This window comes from Bombyx mori, chromosome 10 (assembly GCF_030269925.1).
Source record: "Bombyx mori chromosome 10, ASM3026992v2".
Classification (NCBI taxonomy): domain Eukaryota; kingdom Metazoa; phylum Arthropoda; class Insecta; order Lepidoptera; family Bombycidae; genus Bombyx; species Bombyx mori.
In genome coordinates this window covers 17,714,315-17,741,182 of record NC_085116.1, presented here as the reverse complement: position 1 = coordinate 17,741,182, position 26,868 = coordinate 17,714,315, and the positions used below count along the sequence as shown (strand labels likewise).

The following is a 26,868-nucleotide window of genomic DNA, read 5'->3' as shown; positions in this document are numbered from 1 at the left end:
TTTATGACCTGGCGCCGGGTCTTGCTGGAAGGACCATTCTTGATTATTGAACATGGTGTTGTTAAGGGGCTTCACTACCTTCTCAAGAATGGTATCTTGATACACTTGTGCCGATGTTTTGATACCTTTTTCACAAAAGTATGGCTCAGTCACTCCTTCATAGCTAATACCCAACCAAACCATCACTGAAGTCGGATAGTGCCCACATTGCACTCTTTCGACTAATTGGGAAACTTCCTTAGAGCTTTGAGCATAAATACGGTCATTTTGTTTGTTAAAATGTTGCTCAATTGTAAAAAAATTATCATCCGTAAACAAAAATTTTCTATGACCTCCCTTTGCGTACCGCTTCAGTAGTTGTTTCGATTTTACCACCCTATCTCTTTTAAATTATCAGTTAAGAAATGACCAGTACGTCTCTTATAGACTGCAAGTCGCAAGTCATCTTTTAAAATACGCGACATGGTTCTAGGTGCTATCTTCATCTCCCGAGATAAAATCTTTTGCTTTCGGACAGGATTTCTTCGAATTCTTTCACATACTGATTTGACCACCTTTTTCGTACGAACACTACGTGGACGGCCAGATCTTTTTCTGTCACAAACAGAGGAGGTCTCATTGCACCTATTAATAGCCCGGTGCACAAACATTTTACTAATACCAAGCGTATGGAGAGTTTTAAAAATTGCATTTGACTCCATACCTACTTTGTGTAATGCAATCACAGCGATTCGGTCCTCTTTATCATCCCACTCCATGTGGCGCCAAAATGAGAACTCAATGAGCAATCATATAAAAATGACAGATTCCAAATTCATATGTAATATTTTATTTATTTTTAATTGTAACAGTATTTATGGCCAGACTAAGTATATTTCCCTACTTATTCGCTGGTAGCGTAAGGGGCTACTGCAGCTTGGCGCGGACCGGTAGATGAGCTCACGGGCTCAACCTGAGAGAATTGGCTTACACTAGCTCTAACAAGAATGCAGTGCTTCGCAGAAACTACTATAGGATCAGAATTGCGACATGTTGGCCTCTATTTTAAATGCCGTTATAACGAACTGCTTATTTCCCGCAGTGTGGAAAGAAGCGGACGTTATTGGCATACACAAATCTAGAAAACCCAAAAATTATAGAGCAAGAGCCCGTGACAGCCAGACCTTCGTTATTTTATAAAAGCTGAAAGTTTCTCTGTGTATGTCTCCAACACAGGTAAGAACGACCCGCGATTATAGAGTTTCTATTGTGGTTACTTGGGCAGGTAACAGGCAGTAAAGGTATATAAAATAGTACCTTAAATTCGTTAAAGTATAAAGGTATTTTTTTTAATATTTACTCCAGAATATCTTTAGAAATCACGATATCCGTTGCCGGACACTTTTTCCAGTTGTTACCCCCTGCCAGACGCCCCTAAACTTGAATAAATTTTAATTATACTTTCGTTATACTATAAAAGCTAAATTTTATATATGTTACTTAGGGACTTATAAAAATATGTTACCCCAATAGCCGGACAGTTTTAATGGTTCTTACATCTTGCCAGACACATTGAGAGCCCGCTGTAGGTACGAGCGCGAGGTAGCAACTGTTAAAGCGGGTGTGAGCGAGATAGAGTGCTTAGTCTATTGTGATCTTTTACTGCACATCAGCTGTCGTTTATAGGATTTATCCGTTCTAAGCAGTGATATCGAGGCGCTACTCGGCATGGGAAGCTCTGTCATTCTGGCGGGCGACCTAAATTGTAAGCACATCAGGTGGAACTCACACACCACAACCCCTAATGGCAGGCGGCTCGACGCGTTAGTCGATGATCTCGCCTTCGATATCATCGCTCCGCTAACCCCGACTCATAAAAAATCCAACCTCATATGAAACCAGATAATGATGGCAGGGTATTGAAAGATGACAAACACCAAGATCTACTACCGAGTTATGTTAGAGATTCGCTCAAAACTCAATCAGGTATGTAATTATTTTGACAAATTATTGTCAATTTTTATATTATTATAAATACATAATTTTTTTATTATTCAAATTGTATAATTTTTCTTAATTTTTTACAGAAACTGATGAATAAGGCGATATTGATATCGCCTTATTCATCAGTTCAATATACGACAATGAGGAAAATTATAAGAACGATTAAATATTTTTCTTTGACATGTAATATTTTGTTTGTACTTTATAATATTAAAATAACATTTTTTATTTTCTATAATATTGCTATGAACGTAATAAAATATTTTTTTTATTGGATATCTTAAAAGATCACAATAGACTAAGCACTCTATCTCGCTCACACCCGCTTGAACAGTTGCTACCTCGCGCTCGTACCTACAGCGGGCTCTCAATGTGTCTGGCAAGATGTAAGAACCATTAAAACTGTCCGGCTATTGGGGTAACATATTTTTATAAATCCCTAAGTAACATATATAAAATTTAGCTTTTATAGTATAACGAAAGTATAATTAAAATTTATTCAAGTTTAGGGGTGTCTGGCAGGGGGTAACAACTGGAAAAAGTGTCCGGCAACGGATATCATGATTTCTAAAGATATTCTGGAGTAAATATTAAAAAAAAAATACCTTTATACTTTAACGAATTTAAGGTACTATTTTATATACCTTTACTGCCTGTTACCTGCCCAAGTAACCACAATAGAAACTCTATAGTCGCGGGTCGTTCTTACCTGTGTTGGAGACATACACAGAGAAACTTTCAGCTTTTATAAAATAACGAAGGTCTGGCTGTCGCGGGCTCTTGGGCTATTAACCCGCAAGCTACCGCCCGATTAGGCTCCTTCCAGCGAGCGATAGGCAAACTGAATGAACGAGTGATTCGTAAACACCTCAGGGGCTTTAACACCTCGAAAAGCAAAAGATAGATATAATAATATGCTGTCATTGGCTTTTTTGTAGGACTACTTGAGATAAACATTTTCATTTTACATTATATAGATACGTGTAGCGGCGCACGCAAAAATAGCTCGCAGATGGATGATGTTTTCCTTCTTACACTTATCTTTAGGTATATTTTGGGTAATTCACACTATATTTTTTTAAATTATAACCTATGTGTTATTATGATGTGTAAGCTTAGTGTCATGTTTATTTATATCGAATGGACAACCTAAAAATAAATTAAAAGCTTTTAGGTCTAAAAATGACGATAATTCCATATACAAGTTTTCATTCCCCCCCTTTCAACCCGTTACAAGCCTTTTTTCGCATTAAAAATATATGTTATTTCTCAGGCTCTAGACTGTCTGTGTACCAAATTTCATTTAAATCGGTTCAGTAGTTTTGGCGTGTAAACGCGACAGACAGACAGGCAGAGTTACTTTAGCATTTATAATATTAGTATGGAGTATGTGTGCAGGAGCAGGTTCGTTCCTCGTCGTATTAGCGATTTTAAAATGAAAATAGGCCGTTTTTATAATAGTAATCCACCTTTAATCTTCCTTTGATACATTACATATAATTTTATAAATTAATCGTATTTTGTCGTTGAAAAGTTTTCTTGAATTGAACATACTTAAAATGGAATCGGAATGAATGAAACAAAAAAAAAGTTACGTCGGTAGATGGCGCATTCGATAAATTTAAAATGATGGAATTAAGCAGTCTGTTCCAGTTGACCAATAGATGGCGTAAACATCCCCCGGGCCTTGAAATCTCTGGTTTCTAAATAAAATCACGCTTCATCTTCATTTTCTTCCGCTGATTGGAGTGGCAGAGGGCATATCTTGGAAAATGAACGTCGAATGGTCCCTGTACCAGTACGAATATCGGCGACTCGAGACACACCGTCACTTCCAGGATACAAACGTACTATGCGACCCAGCCTCCAATTCAAGGGTGGTAAATTGTCGTCCTTTATGAGAACTAGGCTATCCAAGGCGATGTCATCCTTCCTGATCTTCCACTTGGTTCGTAACTGCAGCTCCGAGACGAATTCCGTAGACCAGCGTCGCCAGAAATGTTGACGTAATTGTTCGATGCGATCATAGCGTGCTAGCCGAAATGTTGGCTTATCTGTCAGATCCTCAGATGCAGGCGCTGTCAACGGTCGGCCTAGTAGGAAGTGGGCAGGAGTAAGTGGAGTAAAGTCAGTAGGATCTGTGGATAGCGGTGACAAAGGGCGAGAATTTAATACGGCTTCGATTTGCGTCAAAACCGTGGTGAACTCCTCATAAGTTAATCTCGCATTACCCACTATGCGTCTTAGGTGATACTTACACGATCGCACCCCACTCTCCCATAGACCACCAAAATGTGGGGAATACGGCGGAATAAATCTAAATGCAATGCCGTTATCGGCTGCATAATCTGTAATTACTTTGGAATGGTTTTCTAAAAACAAAGGGAATTCCTTTTCGGCACCAATAAAATTTTTCCCATTATCTGAAAATATGATATTGGGTTTACCTCGCCTACTAATAAACCGTTTTAAAGCCAAAATATAATCATTAGTGGAAAGACTTGTAACGAGTTCCAAATGTATAGCTCGTGTCGTAAAACAAATAAACAAGCAGATATAAGCCTTAAAAAGACGTGCTCCTCTCCCTTTACGGTTCAATACGAATACTGGCCCCGCGTAGTCTACACCTGATTTCATGAATGGAAAACTAGGTTCCAGGCGCTCAGAAGGTAAGTTACCCATGATAGGTGTCAGTGTCTTACCCTTAATACGTGTACACATCACACATTCTCGTATTATCCTCTTTGCTAAATTTTTAGCATTTAGCGGCCACCAATATTCACGCATAGTAGCCAACATTAGCTGAGGACCGCCATGTAACAATCGCTTATGCTCGTATCTAAATAAGCTAACCGTGAAAGGATGTCTACTACATAATAAAACAGGATGTTTTTTATCGAAGTTGAAACACGACGCGTTACTTAGTCTACCACCGACTCGTATTATTTCATAATCGTCCAAAAAAACATTCAAACTAGAAATACGGTTGTATTGTTTACAATTTGTTCGAATTGGAATCTTGTTGATTAAATTATTATAAACGTCCGGAAACGACCTTATTTGCACCAATCTAATGAGCATTCGCTGTGACGCGTTCAATTCACTAAGAGTTAAGGAACCGGTTTGACGGCTATCCTTCGCGCGTGTATTATTTATGAATCGAAGTACATAAGCACCTATTCTTTTTAATTTCGTAAATGATTCGAATCGCTTAAAGTCAATTAAATCATCGTATTCTGTAGAAATTAAACTCACTTGCTTAGATTTTAGTTCTGGTAAAGTTTGACAGTTCGGTATATCGGAATTTTTAATGTTTATTAAATATGACTCGCGTAAAAACGACGGGCCATACCACCATAAATCACTATCTCTTAATAAATCTAAACTACAACCTCTCGATAACAAGTCAGCGGGATTATCCTTGCCATTTACGTGTGACCACACCAACTCGCCTGTGAGTTCATTTATTTCGGTTACTCGGTTCTGTATAAATGTTTTAAGCAAATGTGGTGATGTCTTAATCCAACCCATGACTATCGTCGAGTCTGTCCAGAAGTAAACTTTTTTATATTTTAATCTAAGCGACTCACTAACTTTTTTATATAACTTGGCTCCTACCAACGCACCACAAAGTTCCAAACGAGGAATACTAATCGATTTTAAGGGAGCCACCTTACTTTTGGCACATAACAAACGAACTGTTATTTCTGAATCATCACTGTATGTGCGAATATAGGCGCAAGCACCGTACGCGCTCTGGGATGCGTCGGTAAATATATGAAGTTCCGTATACTGAGTATGTTCACTCCTTACGTGACGAGGGATACGTATTTCCTTTAAAAATCTTAATGAATAAATAAATTGTTTCCAAGCTTTAGTTATGTCTGCAGAAACAGGAGTATCCCAATCAATTCTGCTTAGCCACAAATTTTGTAAAAATATTTTTGATATTATGACTGCTGGTGACAAAAGTCCTAAGGGATCATATATTTGAGATATGATAGACAGCATTATACGCTTAGTTAAATTTAATTCGCAATGATCGCTATTAATATTCGTTACAAAATATAATTCATCACTAGTGTTATGCCAGCCCAACCCTAGTGTTTTAGTTTGTGCATGTTCGCCTATAAAATGCTCTGCTGATTTATTCTGCGAAATGTCTAAATTAAATTTCCATTTTCGTAAAGGAAAACACCCGGAATGTAATATTTGAGAAGTTTTCTCACAAATACGTAACAAATTATGATAATCGTCGTCGCCGCTTATAAGATCGTCGACAAAAATGTCCTGCGTAATGACGCGCGCGATGACGTCATCATCACACTCAAGCGCAAGTTGTCTGATGCATCTCATACTCAAGTACGGCGCTGAAGCGGTTCCGTACGTCACCGTATTGAGCTGATACGTCTCTAATGGATCCGTAGGATTTTCGCGCCATAATATTAGCTGAAGTGACCGTTGGTCAGATTGAATGAGAACTTGTCTGAACATCTTTTCTACATCAGCACAAGCTACGAATTTATATTGTCGAAATCGCAACAATATAGAGAAAATATCGTTTTGTAACGCAGGTCCCGGAAATTGTATATCATTTAAGGACTTATTCGAACTAGTTACCGCACTAGCGTCGAATACAACGCGCAACTTAGTAGTTGAACTACTTTCTTTAATAACACCGTGATGTGGCAAATAATAATTAGGTTGACTACACGTAGTTACCTTAGACATGTGACCTAAGTCATGGTACTCTCGCATAAAATTTGTATACATACGTTTAAATTCCGGTAAACGTTCAAGTTTACGTTCTAGTGATAAAAATCGTTTTTTCGCTAACGTATATGAATCACCTAACACATCAGCTGATTCCCTTAGCGGTATCCGTACCGAAAATCTACCTTCTCGATCACGTTTATTCGTGTTGATAAATAACTTTTCGCATTTTTGTTCATCTTCCGAAAGCATTGCACGAGGTGATAGGGCTACCTCCTCGAGCTCCCAAAATAACCTTAGCTGCCTACCAATGTCCTGTGTAAAATTACACTGAACATTATTAGTCGTATGCGAGTACGTATTATTAAAGACAGGGCCGGTTATTAACCATCCTAACTTCGAATTCTGTAAGTATGGTCCACTCGGAAGACGTATTTTATCCGAATCTAAAAGATCCCAAAACTTATCGGCACCTATCAGTAAATCAATATCTGCGGGGACGTCAAAGTTAGGGTCTGCTAGTTTTATGTTTTTAGGTATTCGTATAAAGCTAGAATCTATGCTTATCGTGGGCAAACTGGATGTTATGCTCGGCAAGACAATACATCGAATCTTAGCATGATAATCGTTTAGTTTTGATCGTATATTAATATCGCACGAGTGATTAGACTGTGTGATTGTTTGTCCTACACCCGTTATTCGAACCGTGGACTGTATATTTGACACGTTTAATCGATTTGACATTCTCTCCGTAATAAAACAGTTCTGACTCCCACTATCCAGAAGCGCACGAGCTGTATGAAAAACGTTATTATTATCGGCTACCTCCACCAACGCTGTAGAGAGTAAGACCGTCTGTAATACCTTAAATTCGCTATTATTATTGCACTCGTAACTGCCACTCGTATTATCGGGCAGACAATGCAACGCATTAGACGTAGATGCATGTACCCGGTTCGGCACTGAACCCGAGTCTTCGCGCACACACACATTTAATTCGTTTTGAGAGCTACTCGAACCTATATGCAATAAGCTATTGTGTTTCCGCTGACACTGTTTGCACGAACCAAACACGCATTCACTCACTTATCATATGACCTGCTCTTAAGCAATTACGACACAGTTTTTTATCATCAACATATTTCAACCTATCCTTAACGGACATGTTAAGAAAGGCGATACAAGTATAAAGTGCATGGTTTTGCTCACACAATACACATTTTTTATAAGAAGCCCCCTTTGACGTATATAATTTATTGTTTGAAAAGGATTTCTCGTTTTTTGATGTAACGTAACTATGAAAATTATTTGAACTAGAAGAACGCTTACTAATTTCACTATTAACTTTACTACCATAAATTAACGGCTTATCTTTAGGTCTACTATGATTGGCACTAATCATATCCAACATGTCGGCTCGGTTTCTAAGAAACGATAGCAAGTCGTCTAAGGTATATTTTTGATTAGAATTATTCAACGATATCGTACCCTTATGGTTCTCCCATTCGCGTTCTGTTGATGAGTCAAGCTTCGATACCATTAGATAGATAATTAAAGTATCCCAAGCGTCGGTGGGTTCCTCCAAAGTGTTAAGAGCGCGTAAATTACGTAACACTGTATCCATTAACTTACGAATTAACGAAGATGATTCCTGTTTTAAACAAGGGATATTAAATAGCGACTTTACATGATTATTGACTAAGAGCCTAGTGTTATGGAAACGATTTTCTAGAAGCTCCCATGCGTGAAGATAGTTGGAAGGAGTAAACTCTAAGGCACTGATCACTTGCAGGGCAGTTCCGTCTAAATGAAACTTTTGTATTTCGTCTAAGTCTGTACGTTTATGAATCATAGTAATATACGAATTTTTGAATTCAAGCCAGTGGTCGTATGATCCATCAAAGGAAGGTAGTTTTATGTAAGGTAATTTAACACTAACCGGTTTTTGTGAACATGAATTTTCCTGATTAAGCATTATTGAACTGTTAAAATTGTCTGCACTGTTCACCAAACAGTTGGCGACAGCCATTGTGGTGAAATACAATGTTTCAAATGATTCGACATAATCCGCGTTAGAAGACATATCGGCCTCGGTTAATAGCAATTCTATATCCATCTCCACATCATTATATCTTTTATAAATATCGCAAGCTGCCTGTATTCTTAATTGTATTTCAGCCACTTGTATCTGTGTTAAAACTGCACCAGTAAACGTATCAATAAATTTTTTAAATTGAGTAAGTCGACCTTTAAAGTTTCCCCTTTGCCGTTTAAGATCCTCCAATTTGCTAACCTTATCGCCAGGCATTTTGATGGTCTACGTGTGATGAGCGGTAGGTACTTACGTGAAGGCATCCACGGCGCAGCGCGAAACAAACAAAATGGTATGTAGGTAGTGTAGCACTGTAACTAAAAAAAAACACACGGTTTTAGCACAAATCGTTTTAGGAACGGAGTAGCCGGGAACAAAGACCTGACCGTTGCTTTTTCTTTTCGTCTTCTTCGTTTATTGTAGAAATATCTTCGTCTTAGCTCGTCCTGGTTGCTTTCCGATTTCGTCAGCTAGGTAATCCGTGATCGAAGGTCCAAAATGTGCAGGAGCAGGTTCGTTCCTCGTCGTATTAGCGATTTTAAAATGAAAATAGGCCGTTTTTATAATAGTAATCCACCTTTAATCTTCCTTTGATACATTACATATAATTTTATAAATTAATCGTATTTTGTCGTTGAAAAGTTTTCTTGAATTGAACATACTTAAAATGGAATCGGAATGAATGAAACAAAAAAAAAGTTACGTCGGTAGATGGCGCATTCGATAAATTTAAAATGATGGAATTAAGCAGTCTGTTCCAGTTGACCAATAGATGGCGTAAACAGTATGGATTATATAATACTTGATTGTAAGTTTTACGCATTAAAAACGCCATTTTACTACAGTTAAAAACTAAAAAGTTTGCTTAATGCAAGTTTACATTCGTAATAACGTTTAGAGAAGTGTGCACACAAACAGCTGCGATACAACTGAGCTGCAAACAAATCAACATTGTGAACAGAACAGAGAGCAGCTCGAAATCGGAACGTCAGAGGAATCACATACCTACACATACGAGACAACAGCACGAGACTCGCTGAGCTTCATTCAAACACAACCCGTACCTACTGTCGTCTACTCAACCACCCGCTGCAGAGCCTTCAGAGAGAGCCTTGAGAAATCCTATAAAATTCATTGTTATATTTTAATTTAAAAAATCAGCTAACCATTTTATGTTATAAACTAGGAAAATAAATATTATTATGTAATTATAAATTTTCTTCTTATGATTATTAATATAATGTAATAATAAATAGTAATTTTAGAATTATCAAGCGGCAAGCTTTCTGGACCAGAAGCGATCCGGCCATACCAACAAAATAGAAACTAAAATATGTTTTAAATTAATTAATTATTTAGTTTTAAAATAAAACAGACTGGCGTGTATCATCATCTAGGCAATGATTAAAAATATTCCAAGTTATTGTGTGAATAAATTTCTAGGCGCTAACGAAAGTCCCACCGCAATTAAAATTATTGCACTAAATAGGCCGATGTCCTGGTCACCGGAGCTCACAGACATAACGAAGTCAGCTTACAGGCAGTATTTCTTCTAGTTTTGGCGACGCGGCGACGGTGAGCACTTACTACGGAACACGGGGCTTGCGTTACGGTAAATTAAAGTAACACGTCGAAACAAACAAACTTTGAATTCGTAAATTATATAGTCAACTGAACAGGAGAGATGCTTGTGATTGAGTAGCGGAGGTCGGCTTGTGCCGCAGAGCTTTTTAGAAAGAATTCAGTCAGTATTTGACAAAGTTCAACACAAACAAGCCTCAGCTGGTCCGTGCACCGCGGCAGGGCGCGGGCGGCGGGCGGGCAGCGCGGCGCGGGTCGGAGCGGGGCCAGTGTGCTGTGTGTGTCAGTCTGTGCGCTACTCTCAGGGCGGGAGGACGCATCTCGGGATCGCTCTCTGTACTGCCACGTGCGTGACATCGCGACTATTTCGATTTTAACAAAGCTTTAAAGTGTTCCTGTTCGTTTCGCATTATCACGGAGTTCAGTGCGACGCAACGATTGTTGTCAGTGCCCAGTTTGTAGTAATTAATAAAGGAAGTGTTCGTCGCGTGATTGCATTTTGTGTTTGTGTTTGTTGCGATGACAGTTCGCAAGCGGACTCGAGTGCGGTAGAACCGCGTCGACATGCTGGCGACTCTCGGCGTCGTGGTCGCGTGGACAGTGTGCTGGGTGTCAGCGGGCGGCGCGCACTCCCAACCTCTCTCTATTCCGCGCTGCTGTCCCGCCGGCCTCAGCCTCGATCTTGCGGCGCTCAGTGCGCTCGTGATCACCCCCGCCGCTGTGCCCTCGGCCTGTGTGCCCCAGACTGATCTTCAGCAAAAATGGGTACCGCTCGTGTACGGGCCGGTCGTGGGACGCTTCTTGGAGCGTGGTCGTTTGCCCGCACAGTGGAAGTTTCGCGACGCGACCGTCCCGAATTGCAAGGAGCTCCAGATCATTCCAGAACACGCGGCTGCTTACGCGCTTCTCAGAAATGACGGCTCTCTAATGATGATCCGGAGTAGAGGACGAGCGCTGGCCTTGTCGCGATACTGCACGGATGCCGCTGCAGCCCTCGTGTGCGCCGAGGATGTCACGCACACGTTATCCAAGTGTTGTGGCGAGGGACGAGTGTTTGACGGTGGCCATTGTATCTTGAACGAGTCCAAGTCTGTTGAGGTTCTTGCGGAACTGCGGAAATTAGCTAACGGCACCGTCGTCGGAGGCGGGTGGCCCACATGCGTCGCCGGCTTGAGCTACGGGGTGACGGGCGCCCTGAGCGGAGCCGTGCTGATGCCGGACGGCGCGCTAGAACTTAGTGGCACCAAGCTAGAGGCGGGTGCGTGGTGTGCAGAAGCAGTGGTGGGTGAGGAGGGCACGCGCATTTTGACTTGCGAAGCGGTGGCGAGCGCGGTGGTCCCGCGGCGGACAGCTCGGCACGCGCTCTACGGTGCAGGGCTGGCTGTGGGCGCGGCGTTCCTGGCCGCCACGCTGGCGGCTGGATTCGCGCTGCCGGCGGCTCACCACGCGCTGCACTGGCGGTGCCAGACGCACTATGTGGCGGCGCTGATGCTGGGCGACGTGCTGCTGGCGGCGACGCAGCTGGCCGACAACTCCGTGCCGCCGACATTGTGTCGCGCGCTAGGTGAGTCGGTGGCCGCTGTTACTCAGCTGGTATTCTGCTGCTCTAAAGTGTGTCATGGTTAAGACGTGTGTCTGTGTGTTGTCCACATGTGCGGCGCTGCATGTAGCGGTCTGCATGCACTTCTTGTTCCTGTCCGCGTTCTTCTGGCTCAACACGATGTGTTTCAACATTTGGTGGACGTTCCGGTGAGTTTCAGCCTCACTAGTGGGTGACTTTATTTCGATTATTTTCGTTATTTTTGTAGGGATTGGCATTTCCACAAATCGATTCAAAATTAAATCAAATATTTCGCGATACAGAGGGTACATAAGTAGTTTTCGAATGTGGACACTCATTGCAGAAATTAAAACATTCGGAGTCTGACGATGTAATCAATAATAATATAGAACGCAATACGCATACTTTCCTCAAAATAATGTGTTCGTCAGTTGAAGGGCTATTTGTTGCTGGGAACGCCCTGATCACATATAGTAGAACTTTTTATAGACCCGGGTTCTAGTTTACGCTAGCTTACGTTGCCGGAGCCTATAAATGTCAGTACACGAATACCGTCACCCGTCGCGATACATGAGGTGAAGTCTCAATTGTATTGTGTAAATGGCTCTTCCATCCTTAGAGCCGGAACGTATGACTGCTTCGCGGTAGAGATACGCAGGTTGGTGCTACCCACCCGTGCGGCTTTATAACGTGCCGGTCCATAACATAGCAACTAGGAAGTTATCAGTTAGAAAGTTACGTACAATATATGAAGATAAGGTAGCGATGGCACCACAATGAGAAGGTCTCACGTTGAACAGACAGATATGTTACGATTGACAAAACTGAAACAGCGATCTAATTGCGTGGCGTGCTATACCGGTTCCAACGTTGCGGCAGCTGAGTGAGCTACGCCTGTGTGCAGGGACTTCCGCCCGACCTCGCTGGAACGCGGCCAGGAGGCGTGGCGCCTCCGCGTGTACATGGTGTACGCGTGGGGCGGGCCGCTGCTGGTGGCCGGCACCGGCGCCCTGCTCGACCACCTGCCGGCCGGCGCCGCGCCTCTGCTGCGGCCGCGCTTCGCCGTGCAGCGTTGCTGGTTTTATGGTGACATGGAGATTCTCGTCTACTTCTTCGGTCCTGTGGGCGTCTTGCTTCTGGTCAATCTTGCACTCTTCATTTCTACCACGCGCCAGCTGACCTGCGGCCTCTGGCGGCGCGATGAGGTCAAGTCTACATCCGAGAGGTGAGAAAGAAAGTCTGCTGTGTGTTTCCTCGCAATTACGACCAGTTCTTTAAATAGCTTGTGATGGTTGCAGGGCAGCTTTGGGACGCGTGTGTGCCAAGCTGGTAGTAGTGATGGGCGTGACGTGGGGTGCGGATGTGGTGTCGTGGGCGGCGGGCGGGCCGGAGTACGTGTGGTACGCGACGGATCTGCTCAATGCTCTCCAGGGCGTGCTCATCTTCCTGGTGGTGGGGTGTCAACCGCACGCCTGGGCAGCGCTGAAGCGGTGTGCTGCGGCGTGCTGCGCGAAGGGCGGCAGCGGAGGCGGAGAGCGGGGCGCGGGCCGCCACTCCTCGACGCACCTGCCGTCCTGTGGGGAATCTCTGACGCACACCACGCAGGCCGCCGCCCCGGCCCCTGCGCCAGTACCTACACCCCGCGTCCCCATGGAGACGGTCTGCTGAACGAAATCCGAGCGGACTTCACCCGAAATTCGAGCTTTAATATATTCTCACATTGAATATTTATTCTACAGTATTATTTTGTATTTTCACTGACGAGCGCGACGCGCGTCGCGTGACCAACCCGCGCCCGCCGGACTGTGTGTGCGTGCGTGTGCGTGCGTGTGCGTGCGTGTGTGTGTGCGTGTGTGTGCGTGGACCACGCGACCGTGGTGTGGTACAGCCCGATCCGTGTAACGAGCGTATCGACGACCCTCTTGCCCCGTGAGATTGGCTGTTCAATAAAATTAAAATAGACATTAATGAACATGTTGGTTTTTCTTATTAATTCCCACAATTCAATTGACAAAGGCTATGCTTTTTTACAATTACTTTCCCGAACGTAATGTTCGTGTATGTAAAGCACATATACGCGAATTACAAGATAGCACGCGTTTATGTCTTTTGTTCTGCGCTAGATCGTGGGGAGTAGAAGGAGAGGGACGCGGGTCCCCCACATCGCTAGTAGTGTGCCCGGGCCGCAGGGCTGCCGGGGCTGCGCCCCACACGTCGCGCGCTGCTCGGTCCGCTGGAGACAGCCTCCGCGCTAGCACTGGACGCGCACACGCCCACTGGACCATCGGCTGCGAAAAATCACTGAATCAGTATATTGTCCTTAAAGCACGTTAGAGTATATTTATGTATGATTTCTAAAATATTGTTCTAAACTGCAGGAAACTTTATTTAAATTTCATGCTTCTACCATCAATAGCCACGAACTTTCCAAGCGGTAGCGGTTTCTTTAGCGGTAGGCAGCGGCTTGGCTCTGCCCCTGGCATTGCTGAAGTCCATGGGCGACGGTAACCACTCACCATCAGCTGGGCCGTGTGCTCGTCTGCCTACAATGGCAATAAAAAAAAAATCGAGCTTAATTCCCCCCTTTTTAGGCTAACATTTTGAATAAACCCCCTTATACACATTCATTCATTTAATTCTAACCGGAAGCAGCGCTTAGGGAGAGCGAATTCAAAAAGAACCCCTTACATTTACGTTCATTTGATATTTTGAAAGGTATTTCGATGCGTTAGTTCATTCTATTCAGACGAGTAGATAACTCTCCTCATCATAAGTAGAGGAAAATAGTTTTTGATCATAAGTAGTATTATTGCCTTGAGACATGCGAGTCGATGTTCCTAGCATGAGCAGTGACCTCAACAGAGCAGTGGGACCGGCAGTTTGCTGGACTACGTACGTTCGAGAGCCGACATGCGACACTGCGCTGCGCTGTGCTGTGCTGTGCTGTGCTGTGCTGCGTTGTGCTGCGCTGTGCTGTGCTGTGCTGACGTAACGCATCACGTCCTTAACAACTAGCGTCCATTTGACAGTCATCGAATCGTTACTTAAGGAGTTTTATATCAAAGTTAGGTTACAGACATGACTGGGCTATTAAAGATAAACAATACTAACCTATTCTCAATTTGACTACAGACTTTAAGCAATAACAAAAGTTTGACAATAAACAAAGAGTATACGTGTGTGTGTCAAATCCATGGTAGTGTGTGTAATGTTTTCATTATTGATTTAATGTATCTTTTAGCCATTATCTTAAAAAAATATTAGCATTGTGCACTTTTTCTATATATTCTCTATAAGTGTGGAAAATTTCATACTCCTCCGTCCGCGCAATTTTCGTAAAAAGGGATACAAAGTTTTTGCTTCACGTATTAATATATAAGTATAGATAATTAGCTGACCTGACAGGCTGGCACACTCATCTCTCGATCGCAGAAAGTGCGTCTCTCTATCACGTCGCTGTGTATGTGTGGGTGTGTGACGTAACGACAGAGCTTGCTCGTTGAGTACATAGTTTCATAATGGCTTGTCGCAGAGTAGCACGCGTTCCTGGGAGACGTTACTTTCTCCTTTTCACTTTGTGATTGCTTTTCAATTGAATAACGTAATGTTGAGAAAGAGGTCGGCTCGCGTCGTTTGATCTGGCGACCTATAGAGCGGTCTCGAGCAGGCGGCAGGCTGTACCACTCACTACTTATCAGACTGGAGCACGCTTCGCGTCACGCGGGTCAACTACAACGACTGAGAACTAACTTGACCGCCCATCGTAGGACATGAGGTTGAAGTCCCAATTGTATTGTGACGAGTGTGCGGGAGGCGAGGGCGAGGGCGGCGACGCTACCAATTTTGTTATCAGGCCCAGGTCTCTTCAGGATGACTTCTGTTCTAAAACAGCTACACGGTATTGTGCGCCGCCGGTCTCTGATTGCACGACGATGTAAAGTATTGTAAAGCTTTCATTTCTTATGAAGGCGAGGTTGCGGCTTCACTGACAGCGCGGCGGAGGCGACTCGCGGTCTCAGCCCGCACCGCGCCCGCACCGCGCCCGCACCGCGCCCGCACCGCGCACTCACTACGCCTTCGCTTATATACCTATTGTTCGCATGTCGTGTGTAGGCGCGCGTCGGTGAGAGTACTCGGAACGATGAAATGTTCGCGGAACATTGTCGTGGAGGGTGTCACTTATGTACATGCGATATTATGACGCTCTCGAATAGAAGATTCGAAGAATCAAACAAGTCGATCGTGGGAACGTCTAAAATTAACAAATTATTTAATGAATTACTTCGAATTTTGTACACCTGTAACTGTTGGTGAGATAGAAATATATATAAGTGAATATTATTTCGAGAAATTCACGATCACCTCAGTTTATTTTCGGCAACAGTATCTCAAATCAAATTAAATTGCGAACTGGCGCTGGCGTGTGGCAGGGGCGTTGGCGCGCTGAGGAACACTAATTAGGTGTAAAAGCGTCGACCGAGATAAACTGCGCAGGCCTCGCAAAGAGTTAACTTTATTACCGTCGAGGGTCGAGAGACGAGGCGAAAGTGATTGACCACTAATATATTCGCGGCGTGACGTCCGATGACGCAGGACTCATTGTCGATTCATTGTTCGACTCGCGCGCCTCATGCCCCGTACGGTTTCATAACATCGACGCAATCCAACCGGACGCTCTCGTGTTATGAAAGTTAAACGTCTCAAGTTCGAGACCGGCTTGTTGACTGTTAGATACTTGTAGGCAGGCACCCGTAGCGCGTTCTGTCGACAGAGGACGCGCGTCGGCCGAATAGACACAATTCGTGTTACACTTATTGAATTCAGATTGCTATAAAATTATATAAAACTAGTTGCAGATAAATTGAAAATAGCGTGACGTCGTAGTGTGGACCGGCACCGGCCGGCCCCCCCTGCCCCCCGCCCCCCGCCCCCGAGGAGCGCTTTCACCGAGCGCCTCCGACTCACCGCGGAGTTCTGAGAACACAAACGGCACTATACACTGGGCCGGGGTCTACCGGTGTAGCCAGTGTCCGAGCGGCGCGGCGTCCGCATTCCGTGCCTCATTACTTTGTGAAAGTTCCATAGAACGTCGTCTGTCGTGTAACCTGCAGTCACTGCACCAGTGGAGCGTGAAGCCGGTCTGGTGCCCTGAGATAGCGACCGCTGGGAGCACTGGTCCGGAGGGGACAGAGTGGCCGCACGCGTCGAGAAACAATTGAAGCTGAACTTTAGATATTTTTCGGAGGAAGTGAACAATTTAAAAGGGTCGGCGTCGTTCGTGTCTCGCGAGCGCTCTGTCCGCGGAGCAGGTGCGGCTACCCTTCGCGCTCCTTATTCGTTTCGCGCAGAGCTCGCCCGCCCGCACACACACACACACACGCACGCACACGCCCGTCGCGTCGCTGCGTGTGGAATGCGAGTGTTGCTCCGGTAAATGTTAACGTTAAATCGACACAGTCACGAAGACTCTTGAGTCATGAGTGACCGGCAGACCCGTGTGCCCTCACACCATCACTTGGGTCGCCAAGGGCAGAAAGACAGCGTTTCGAAAATAAATGAAATACACCGTTACGTTGGTCGTTTACCAAAGGATGCCTTACAAGGACGCTTGACGGAGTGGCCCGCATTCCGATCTAACCTCGTCTAAGCTTCAATCTGGAAAATTAGAATACTCCATTTGTTTGTTATTTCGGCGAAGTTCGTGGAGTGCGCTGTTAAGGCGCAGGGGACAGATGGCTCGTCTGGCAGCACGCACAGCACGCACAGCACGCGCGTCTCTGTGTGCTCACTAATTCGTATGTGTGTATCGAACAGACTAACACAGGTGCAATAAATATATCAGGAGTTGCTCTCAAAAATTCGCTCCTAAAATTATTTACCTATTTGATTTATTTTCTGTATAAGATACACTGAGACAGTCTTTTTCGATGTTGTCGACGAGTCATCAGTCGGTCGTTCCACCGTCCGCAAGAGTTGAGTCAGGGTTGAGCCCAGGGGCTACACTCAGCCGCATCGCTCGTTCTGGTTCTATTTATTAAACCAACAGTGGCTCCACCTGTCGCACGCGCGTGCTGCCCAGACACGACCTGGACAGGGACAGGCGCGTACACTCGGCGGCAAGTGATCACAGGAGTCCACAGAGTGCGAACACAGATACGTACCAATCTAAATAAGGTTTTTTAAAAAGACGTTGTTTTTTGACACACATACTCATATTTACTCAAAGAAGCATTCTACTTCAGATATAATTAAAGAAAGTAGGCCTCTTGAAGCGAATACCTTATAATTTTGATTTTTTTTAAATTATTTAAATTACCATTACCTCAATGGTGTTATTCAATTATTCGATGATTGTAATAACACAATGAACGTGTCGATGATGACACATGTGCGGGTGTGTGCGCGTGTGTGTGTGTGTGCGTGTGTGCTCGGTATTGTCAGCGAGTGTGGCGCATGGCGTGTCGTCCGCGCGGACCGGAGCGGGGTGCACTCGCGCTGGACTTGTTTATGCTGCGGTATCTTCAGCTAACACGTGACGTCGGTGCTTGTGTCAATTATTGTCTGATCACGCGGCTCGACGGCCCGAGAACATATTGTTCCACTTGCATAAGTTGCTTTATGTTTGTAAGAAATCCGTCGTCACCGAGAAGAGCTCACGGCCCACCGGAGTTGCTTTACGAGCTGTGGTACAACCTTAACACGTGAGGTCGAACTAATACGACCCACCCAACACAACATCCAATGCATTGGTGTGCTTCAACGGTAATGGAAACCCCTAGTGAGACAGCCGTGTGATCATATTATTATACATAGTCACTTGTTGCATGTCAGACTTGCAGCTTGTTTTAGTATTGCTGTATTGCCCTCTGGAAGTATGAGAAGCAGATTTTTTTAAATGTTGCTGCCAGTCGTGAGTACTGGTGAGCAGCACCTTACGTTACGAGCTCGCTTTCAGTAAACCTCAAAGTTGTGGATGCTAGTGCTTGAACTTCTGATTTCTTAACGCAGTTAACAATCGGTTCTTGCAAGATCGGCTTGGATTTTAAAGTACAAGTTTTTTTATTTATTGCTTATATGGGTGGACGAGCTCTCAGCCCACCTGGTGTTAAGTGTGGCCCATAGACATGTACACCCTAAATGCCGCCACCTACTACACCTAATGAGATGTGAGTACTAAGTCTCAGTTATAAAAGTGCAACGGCTGCCCCACCCTTCAAACCGAAACGCATTACTGCTTCAAGGCAGAAATAAGCAGGGTGGTGGTACCTACCCGTGCGGACTCACAAGAGGTCCTACCACTAGTAATTACGCAAATTATAATTTTGCGGGTTTGATTTTTATTACACGATGTTATTCCTTCACCGTGGAAGTCAATCGTGAACATTTGTTAAGTATATTTTATATTTCATTAGAAAAATTGGTACCCGCCTGCGGGATTCGAACACCGATGCATCGCTCAACACGAGTGCACTGGACGTCTTATCCTTTAGGCCACGACGACTTTAAATTAGTATTAGTGGAGTATGGTCGGTGATGAGTGGTGACCATCTTTTGGCGGCGGTGCAACAGCTGCCAATGGTATTAGCAGGCTGCTTCAGTCAAGCCATCGACTCGAAGCTGAGTAGTTCTACTGTTACTCCACGTGACGTTACTACTGTACACCTGCCCCCTGCCCAGACCACACGCAGTACACGCAGCACAGTAGGGACACAGTGCAGAGGGAGACTGCTCCGTGGCTTTGACCGAGTAACCTTCGAAATTAACAAAACATTGTGAATACGTAGTATTATTTCACTAATTATGAAGTACTTGTATTGCTAAGTGCATTGTAAAAATAGTATTTTGTACTATTATTAAAACCTAATTTTGTTCTTATAAGGACGGAATTTAGAAAAACCGGCAAAGTACGTCTGCGAGTACTTAAGGAATATTTCCGTTTGCAATCTCTACATTTGGCTACATGTTATTTAAATATTGGATTATTTTGTTGTTGTGTTGATTGGAAGATGAGCCCCGGCCGCGCGAAGCTGGAATAGCCTTAGGCTACCAGCGGAGAGGTAGGGAAAAGAATGTAGATGAGCCTCCGTTCTATTTAATTATCCGCATACTCTTCAGACACTGCTATCGGTATGGCTACGGCCACCTTCGGGACGCGAGATCAATCCATACGTTTTTCTTCGTATGATACATTGCTGCCTCAAATCGGCTTAAAGTGGTAACTGGGGCTTCCAGAGACCTCGACGCTAATGAGGCCGCGATCCTCCAAGTGTCAATCTTATTTTACAAATGTTGTCTCACCCTTTAAGTAGGAACACAGGACTGCGATCTCGGCAGAAATAGGCATGGCGATGGTAGGAACCTGCTTGGCAAATCTGCTCGAGTTTTTTAAGCAAATCAGTGCACCTCGCGGTCACTCGACCCTAGAGTTGTTTCTCGGCAACGCACAGGCTCGACACACGAGCGAGCACTCTACACAGAGTATACGAGCAGCACTGGCAGTACTATTAGCTCGAGTCAACGCTACGTTACGGCACAGTGCGCGGACGCAGCGTGCGGAGAGTGCGCAGTGAAAGCCTCGCTCGTCGGCCAGCTGACACCGCCACCGCTACATACCTCGGTCATGCAAGCACATATCGCAGGCGGTCACCGTTAATATTGATGACCTAGAAAGGCATACGCTCAAAAATAATAAGCCTATTGTCAGCAGTTCTGCTGCGTGCGCACAATCACTTTCTCTATCGGTCCCTTTGAAATCTGTTAAAATAAAGATGTATGCAGGTGTGCAGCGTCCGGGGAGCACCGACGAGGGAGCCTTATTGATGCTGCGCTGTAGCAACACACGGACGGCAACACCTCACTAGGTTATTGTAAATTTTATAATTAATTGTTATAACATAAGCCAGCATCGATCAGATTTAGAGATGAAACATGTGTGTGTGTGTGCGTGTGGTGGCTGCGTTATCATCTGGGTTAAGTGGTTGAAGCCTGCCCGAGTCGCACGCTGCCGCCACACGTCACTGTAGGTTCACCAACGAACGAACGGGATACCTATGTACTCACACGTGCTCTCCCAGTAAACCCTACTCTAGTGTTTTGTCGAGTGACACTTCTAGGGCGCGTGCGCAACAGCTATTAATGTTCTACTTATTTCGTTCACTGTAAATTGACGAGCCTACTATCAGATCTGGACTGTCTTCCGTGACCCTGAAAAATGAACGAATTTGAATAGCTGGAGCTTGGTAAACCCATACACAATCTCCATGCTTCCTTATTCAAGTTCAATCTAGTATCAAACCGACTCGGTGGTGCAGTAATTAATGCCACTGACAGCCGAGCCGAGGTTTGTGGGTTCGATTCTCACATCGGGCGTACGCGATTCGCGGTATGAGAAGGTTTGTTTGCTCGTTGTCTGAGTGTTTAATGCATAATATGTGTATCTGTTTTTGAATTTATTTAGAAGGCCTACGTATGGTTGCGTGGTGAACCTGTGAACAAATACTTGTCTATGAATGTCGCTGTGACATAGCTATGTGTGTTACAACGTGTGGACGTCCTAGTGGTACGGTAGAGTTGTGTTCCAACAGTTAATAGCACTGATAACTCGCGCCTACGAACACTCGCAAGTCGCGTCCGGCGCCGGGGGACAGCTCATCAGCGTCCTGCTCAGACGTGCGCCGCGAGCGCGACTGGATCATAACCAATTTGGGCAGGTTACTTTAATTCCCTTGACTGAGGGACAAGCTTATGGCCCATCCGGTGTTTAGTGGCAACCAGAGCTTATATTCATAATAACGTGAATCCATCTCTCACCACGAGATATGAGGTCGACATCTCATTGTAATGTATGACGGCGGTCTGACCCTTTGAACCGGAGCGCATGAGTACTCCGCAGCGCATGAGTACTCCCATTGGCCGCTTCTCTGGCTTAATATCGTATTTATTGTTTTCATTTTACAATTTCCCATGTCTTGAGTATTTTACGTCTTTGTTTTTGATTTATTGTAAAAAGGCTGTTGTGTAAAGAATAACGAGCGCGAACGGTAAACATCGTTTTATTAAATAATTCTGGAGATAACGTGAGAGCGGTGGCGGTGATGGTGGCGGTGATGGTGGCGGCGGCGGTGGCGGTGCTAGCGTTCTAACATCAGCTAACATCAACTCTGCGTCGTTGTGCCGAGTCCGTCGATGTCCATGAGCAATGGTACGTGTAATTCATTAGGTAGTTAGATATTTGATTTATTTTCTGTATAAGATACACTGAGACAGTCTTTTTCGATGTTGTCGACGAGTCATCAGTCGGTCGTTCCACCGTCCGCAAGAGTTGAGTCAGGGTTGAGCCCAGGGGCTACACTCAGCCGCATCGCTCGTTCTGGTTCTATTTATTAAACCAACAGTGGCTCCACCTGTCGCACGCGCGTGCTGCCCAGACACGACCTGGACAGGGACAGGCGCGTACACTCGGCGGCAAGTGATCACAGGAGTCCACAGAGTGCGAACACAGATACGTACCAATCTAAATAAGGTTTTTTAAAAAGACGTTGTTTTTTGACACACATACTCATATTTACTCAAAGAAGCATTCTACTTCAGATATAATTAAAGAAAGTAGGCCTCTTGAAGCGAATACCTTATAATTTTGATTTTTTTTAAATTATTTAAATTACCATTACCTCAATGGTGTTATTCAATTATTCGATGATTGTAATAACACAATGAACGTGTCGATGATGACACATGTGCGGGTGTGTGCGCGTGTGTGTGTGTGTGCGTGTGTGCTCGGTATTGTCAGCGAGTGTGGCGCATGGCGTGTCGTCCGCGCGGACCGGAGCGGGGTGCACTCGCGCTGGACTTGTTTATGCTGCGGTATCTTCAGCTAACACGTGACGTCGGTGCTTGTGTCAATTATTGTCTGATCACGCGGCTCGACGGCCCGAGAACATATTGTTCCACTTGCATAAGTTGCTTTATGTTTGTAAGAAATCCGTCGTCACCGAGAAGAGCTCACGGCCCACCGGAGTTGCTTTACGAGCTGTGGTACAACCTTAACACGTGAGGTCGAACTAATACGACCCACCCAACACAACATCCAATGCATTGGTGTGCTTCAACGGTAATGGAAACCCCTAGTGAGACAGCCGTGTGATCATATTATTATACATAGTCACTTGTTGCATGTCAGACTTGCAGCTTGTTTTAGTATTGCTGTATTGCCCTCTGGAAGTATGAGAAGCAGATTTTTTTAAATGTTGCTGCCAGTCGTGAGTACTGGTGAGCAGCACCTTACGTTACGAGCTCGCTTTCAGTAAACCTCAAAGTTGTGGATGCTAGTGCTTGAACTTCTGATTTCTTAACGCAGTTAACAATCGGTTCTTGCAAGATCGGCTTGGATTTTAAAGTACAAGTTTTTTTATTTATTGCTTATATGGGTGGACGAGCTCTCAGCCCACCTGGTGTTAAGTGTGGCCCATAGACATGTACACCCTAAATGCCGCCACCTACTACACCTAATGAGATGTGAGTACTAAGTCTCAGTTATAAAAGTGCAACGGCTGCCCCACCCTTCAAACCGAAACGCATTACTGCTTCAAGGCAGAAATAAGCAGGGTGGTGGTACCTACCCGTGCGGACTCACAAGAGGTCCTACCACTAGTAATTACGCAAATTATAATTTTGCGGGTTTGATTTTTATTACACGATGTTATTCCTTCACCGTGGAAGTCAATCGTGAACATTTGTTAAGTATATTTTATATTTCATTAGAAAAATTGGTACCCGCCTGCGGGATTCGAACACCGATGCATCGCTCAACACGAGTGCACTGGACGTCTTATCCTTTAGGCCACGACGACTTTAAATTAGTATTAGTGGAGTATGGTCGGTGATGAGTGGTGACCATCTTTTGGCGGCGGTGCAACAGCTGCCAATGGTATTAGCAGGCTGCTTCAGTCAAGCCATCGACTCGAAGCTGAGTAGTTCTACTGTTACTCCACGTGACGTTACTACTGTACACCTGCCCCCTGCCCAGACCACACGCAGTACACGCAGCACAGTAGGGACACAGTGCAGAGGGAGACTGCTCCGTGGCTTTGACCGAGTAACCTTCGAAATTAACAAAACATTGTGAATACGTAGTATTATTTCACTAATTATGAAGTACTTGTATTGCTAAGTGCATTGTAAAAATAGTATTTTGTACTATTATTAAAACCTAATTTTGTTCTTATAAGGACGGAATTTAGAAAAACCGGCAAAGTACGTCTGCGAGTACTTAAGGAATATTTCCGTTTGCAATCTCTACATTTGGCTACATGTTATTTAAATATTGGATTATTTTGTTGTTGTGTTGATTGGAAGATGAGCCCCGGCCGCGCGAAGCTGGAATAGCCTTAGGCTACCAGCGGAGAGGTAGGGAAAAGAATGTAGATGAGCCTCCGTTCTATTTAATTATCCGCATACTCTTCAGACACTGCTATCGGTATGGCTACGGCCACCTTCGGGACGCGAGATCAATCCATACGTTTTTCTTCGTATGATACATTGCTGCCTCAAATCGGCTTAAAGTGGTAACTGGGGCTTCCAGAGACCTCGACGCTAATGAGGCCGCGATCCTCCAAGTGTCAATCTTATTTTACAAATGTTGTCTCACCCTTTAAGTAGGAACACAGGACTGCGATCTCGGCAGAAATAGGCATGGCGATGGTAGGAACCTGCTTGGCAAATCTGCTCGAGTTTTTTAAGCAAATCAGTGCACCTCGCGGTCACTCGACCCTAGAGTTGTTTCTCGGCAACGCACAGGCTCGACACACGAGCGAGCACTCTACACAGAGTATACGAGCAGCACTGGCAGTACTATTAGCTCGAGTCAACGCTACGTTACGGCACAGTGCGCGGACGCAGCGTGCGGAGAGTGCGCAGTGAAAGCCTCGCTCGTCGGCCAGCTGACACCGCCACCGCTACATACCTCGGTCATGCAAGCACATATCGCAGGCGGTCACCGTTAATATTGATGACCTAGAAAGGCATACGCTCAAAAATAATAAGCCTATTGTCAGCAGTTCTGCTGCGTGCGCACAATCACTTTCTCTATCGGTCCCTTTGAAATCTGTTAAAATAAAGATGTATGCAGGTGTGCAGCGTCCGGGGAGCACCGACGAGGGAGCCTTATTGATGCTGCGCTGTAGCAACACACGGACGGCAACACCTCACTAGGTTATTGTAAATTTTATAATTAATTGTTATAACATAAGCCAGCATCGATCAGATTTAGAGATGAAACATGTGTGTGTGTGTGCGTGTGGTGGCTGCGTTATCATCTGGGTTAAGTGGTTGAAGCCTGCCCGAGTCGCACGCTGCCGCCACACGTCACTGTAGGTTCACCAACGAACGAACGGGATACCTATGTACTCACACGTGCTCTCCCAGTAAACCCTACTCTAGTGTTTTGTCGAGTGACACTTCTAGGGCGCGTGCGCAACAGCTATTAATGTTCTACTTATTTCGTTCACTGTAAATTGACGAGCCTACTATCAGATCTGGACTGTCTTCCGTGACCCTGAAAAATGAACGAATTTGAATAGCTGGAGCTTGGTAAACCCATACACAATCTCCATGCTTCCTTATTCAAGTTCAATCTAGTATCAAACCGACTCGGTGGTGCAGTAATTAATGCCACTGACAGCCGAGCCGAGGTTTGTGGGTTCGATTCTCACATCGGGCGTACGCGATTCGCGGTATGAGAAGGTTTGTTTGCTCGTTGTCTGAGTGTTTAATGCATAATATGTGTATCTGTTTTTGAATTTATTTAGAAGGCCTACGTATGGTTGCGTGGTGAACCTGTGAACAAATACTTGTCTATGAATGTCGCTGTGACATAGCTATGTGTGTTACAACGTGTGGACGTCCTAGTGGTACGGTAGAGTTGTGTTCCAACAGTTAATAGCACTGATAACTCGCGCCTACGAACACTCGCAAGTCGCGTCCGGCGCCGGGGGACAGCTCATCAGCGTCCTGCTCAGACGTGCGCCGCGAGCGCGACTGGATCATAACCAATTTGGGCAGGTTACTTTAATTCCCTTGACTGAGGGACAAGCTTATGGCCCATCCGGTGTTTAGTGGCAACCAGAGCTTATATTCATAATAACGTGAATCCATCTCTCACCACGAGATATGAGGTCGACATCTCATTGTAATGTATGACGGCGGTCTGACCCTTTGAACCGGAGCGCATGAGTACTCCGCAGCGCATGAGTACTCCCATTGGCCGCTTCTCTGGCTTAATATCGTATTTATTGTTTTCATTTTACAATTTCCCATGTCTTGAGTATTTTACGTCTTTGTTTTTGATTTATTGTAAAAAGGCTGTTGTGTAAAGAATAACGAGCGCGAACGGTAAACATCGTTTTATTAAATAATTCTGGAGATAACGTGAGAGCGGTGGCGGTGATGGTGGCGGTGATGGTGGCGGCGGCGGTGGCGGTGCTAGCGTTCTAACATCAGCTAACATCAACTCTGCGTCGTTGTGCCGAGTCCGTCGATGTCCATGAGCAATGGTACGTGTAATTCATTAGGTAGTTAGATATTTGATTTATTTTCTGTATAAGATACACTGAGACAGTCTTTTTCGATGTTGTCGACGAGTCATCAGTCGGTCGTTCCACCGTCCGCAAGAGTTGAGTCAGGGTTGAGCCCAGGGGCTACACTCAGCCGCATCGCTCGTTCTGGTTCTATTTATTAAACCAACAGTGGCTCCACCTGTCGCACGCGCGTGCTGCCCAGACACGACCTGGACAGGGACAGGCGCGTACACTCGGCGGCAAGTGATCACAGGAGTCCACAGAGTGCGAACACAGATACGTACCAATCTAAATAAGGTTTTTTAAAAAGACGTTGTTTTTTGACACACATACTCATATTTACTCAAAGAAGCATTCTACTTCAG

The 26,868-nt window shown here is 44.7% G+C and overlaps 1 protein-coding gene across 1 annotated transcript; it reads left to right on the top strand.

Moving 5' to 3' along the window:
- Positions 1–10,346: 10,346 nt before the first annotated feature.
- Positions 10,347–13,902, top strand: LOC101745169 (probable G-protein coupled receptor Mth-like 1). The gene is made up of 4 exons (XM_004921495.5): positions 10,347–11,933; positions 12,040–12,118; positions 12,835–13,155; positions 13,229–13,902. The coding sequence occupies exons 1-4, from the start codon at positions 10,934–10,936 to the stop codon at positions 13,596–13,598; spliced, it is 1,770 nt and encodes a 589-aa protein (XP_004921552.1). The 5' UTR covers positions 10,347–10,933; the 3' UTR covers positions 13,599–13,902.
- The last annotated feature ends 12,966 nt before the right edge of the window (positions 13,903–26,868 follow it).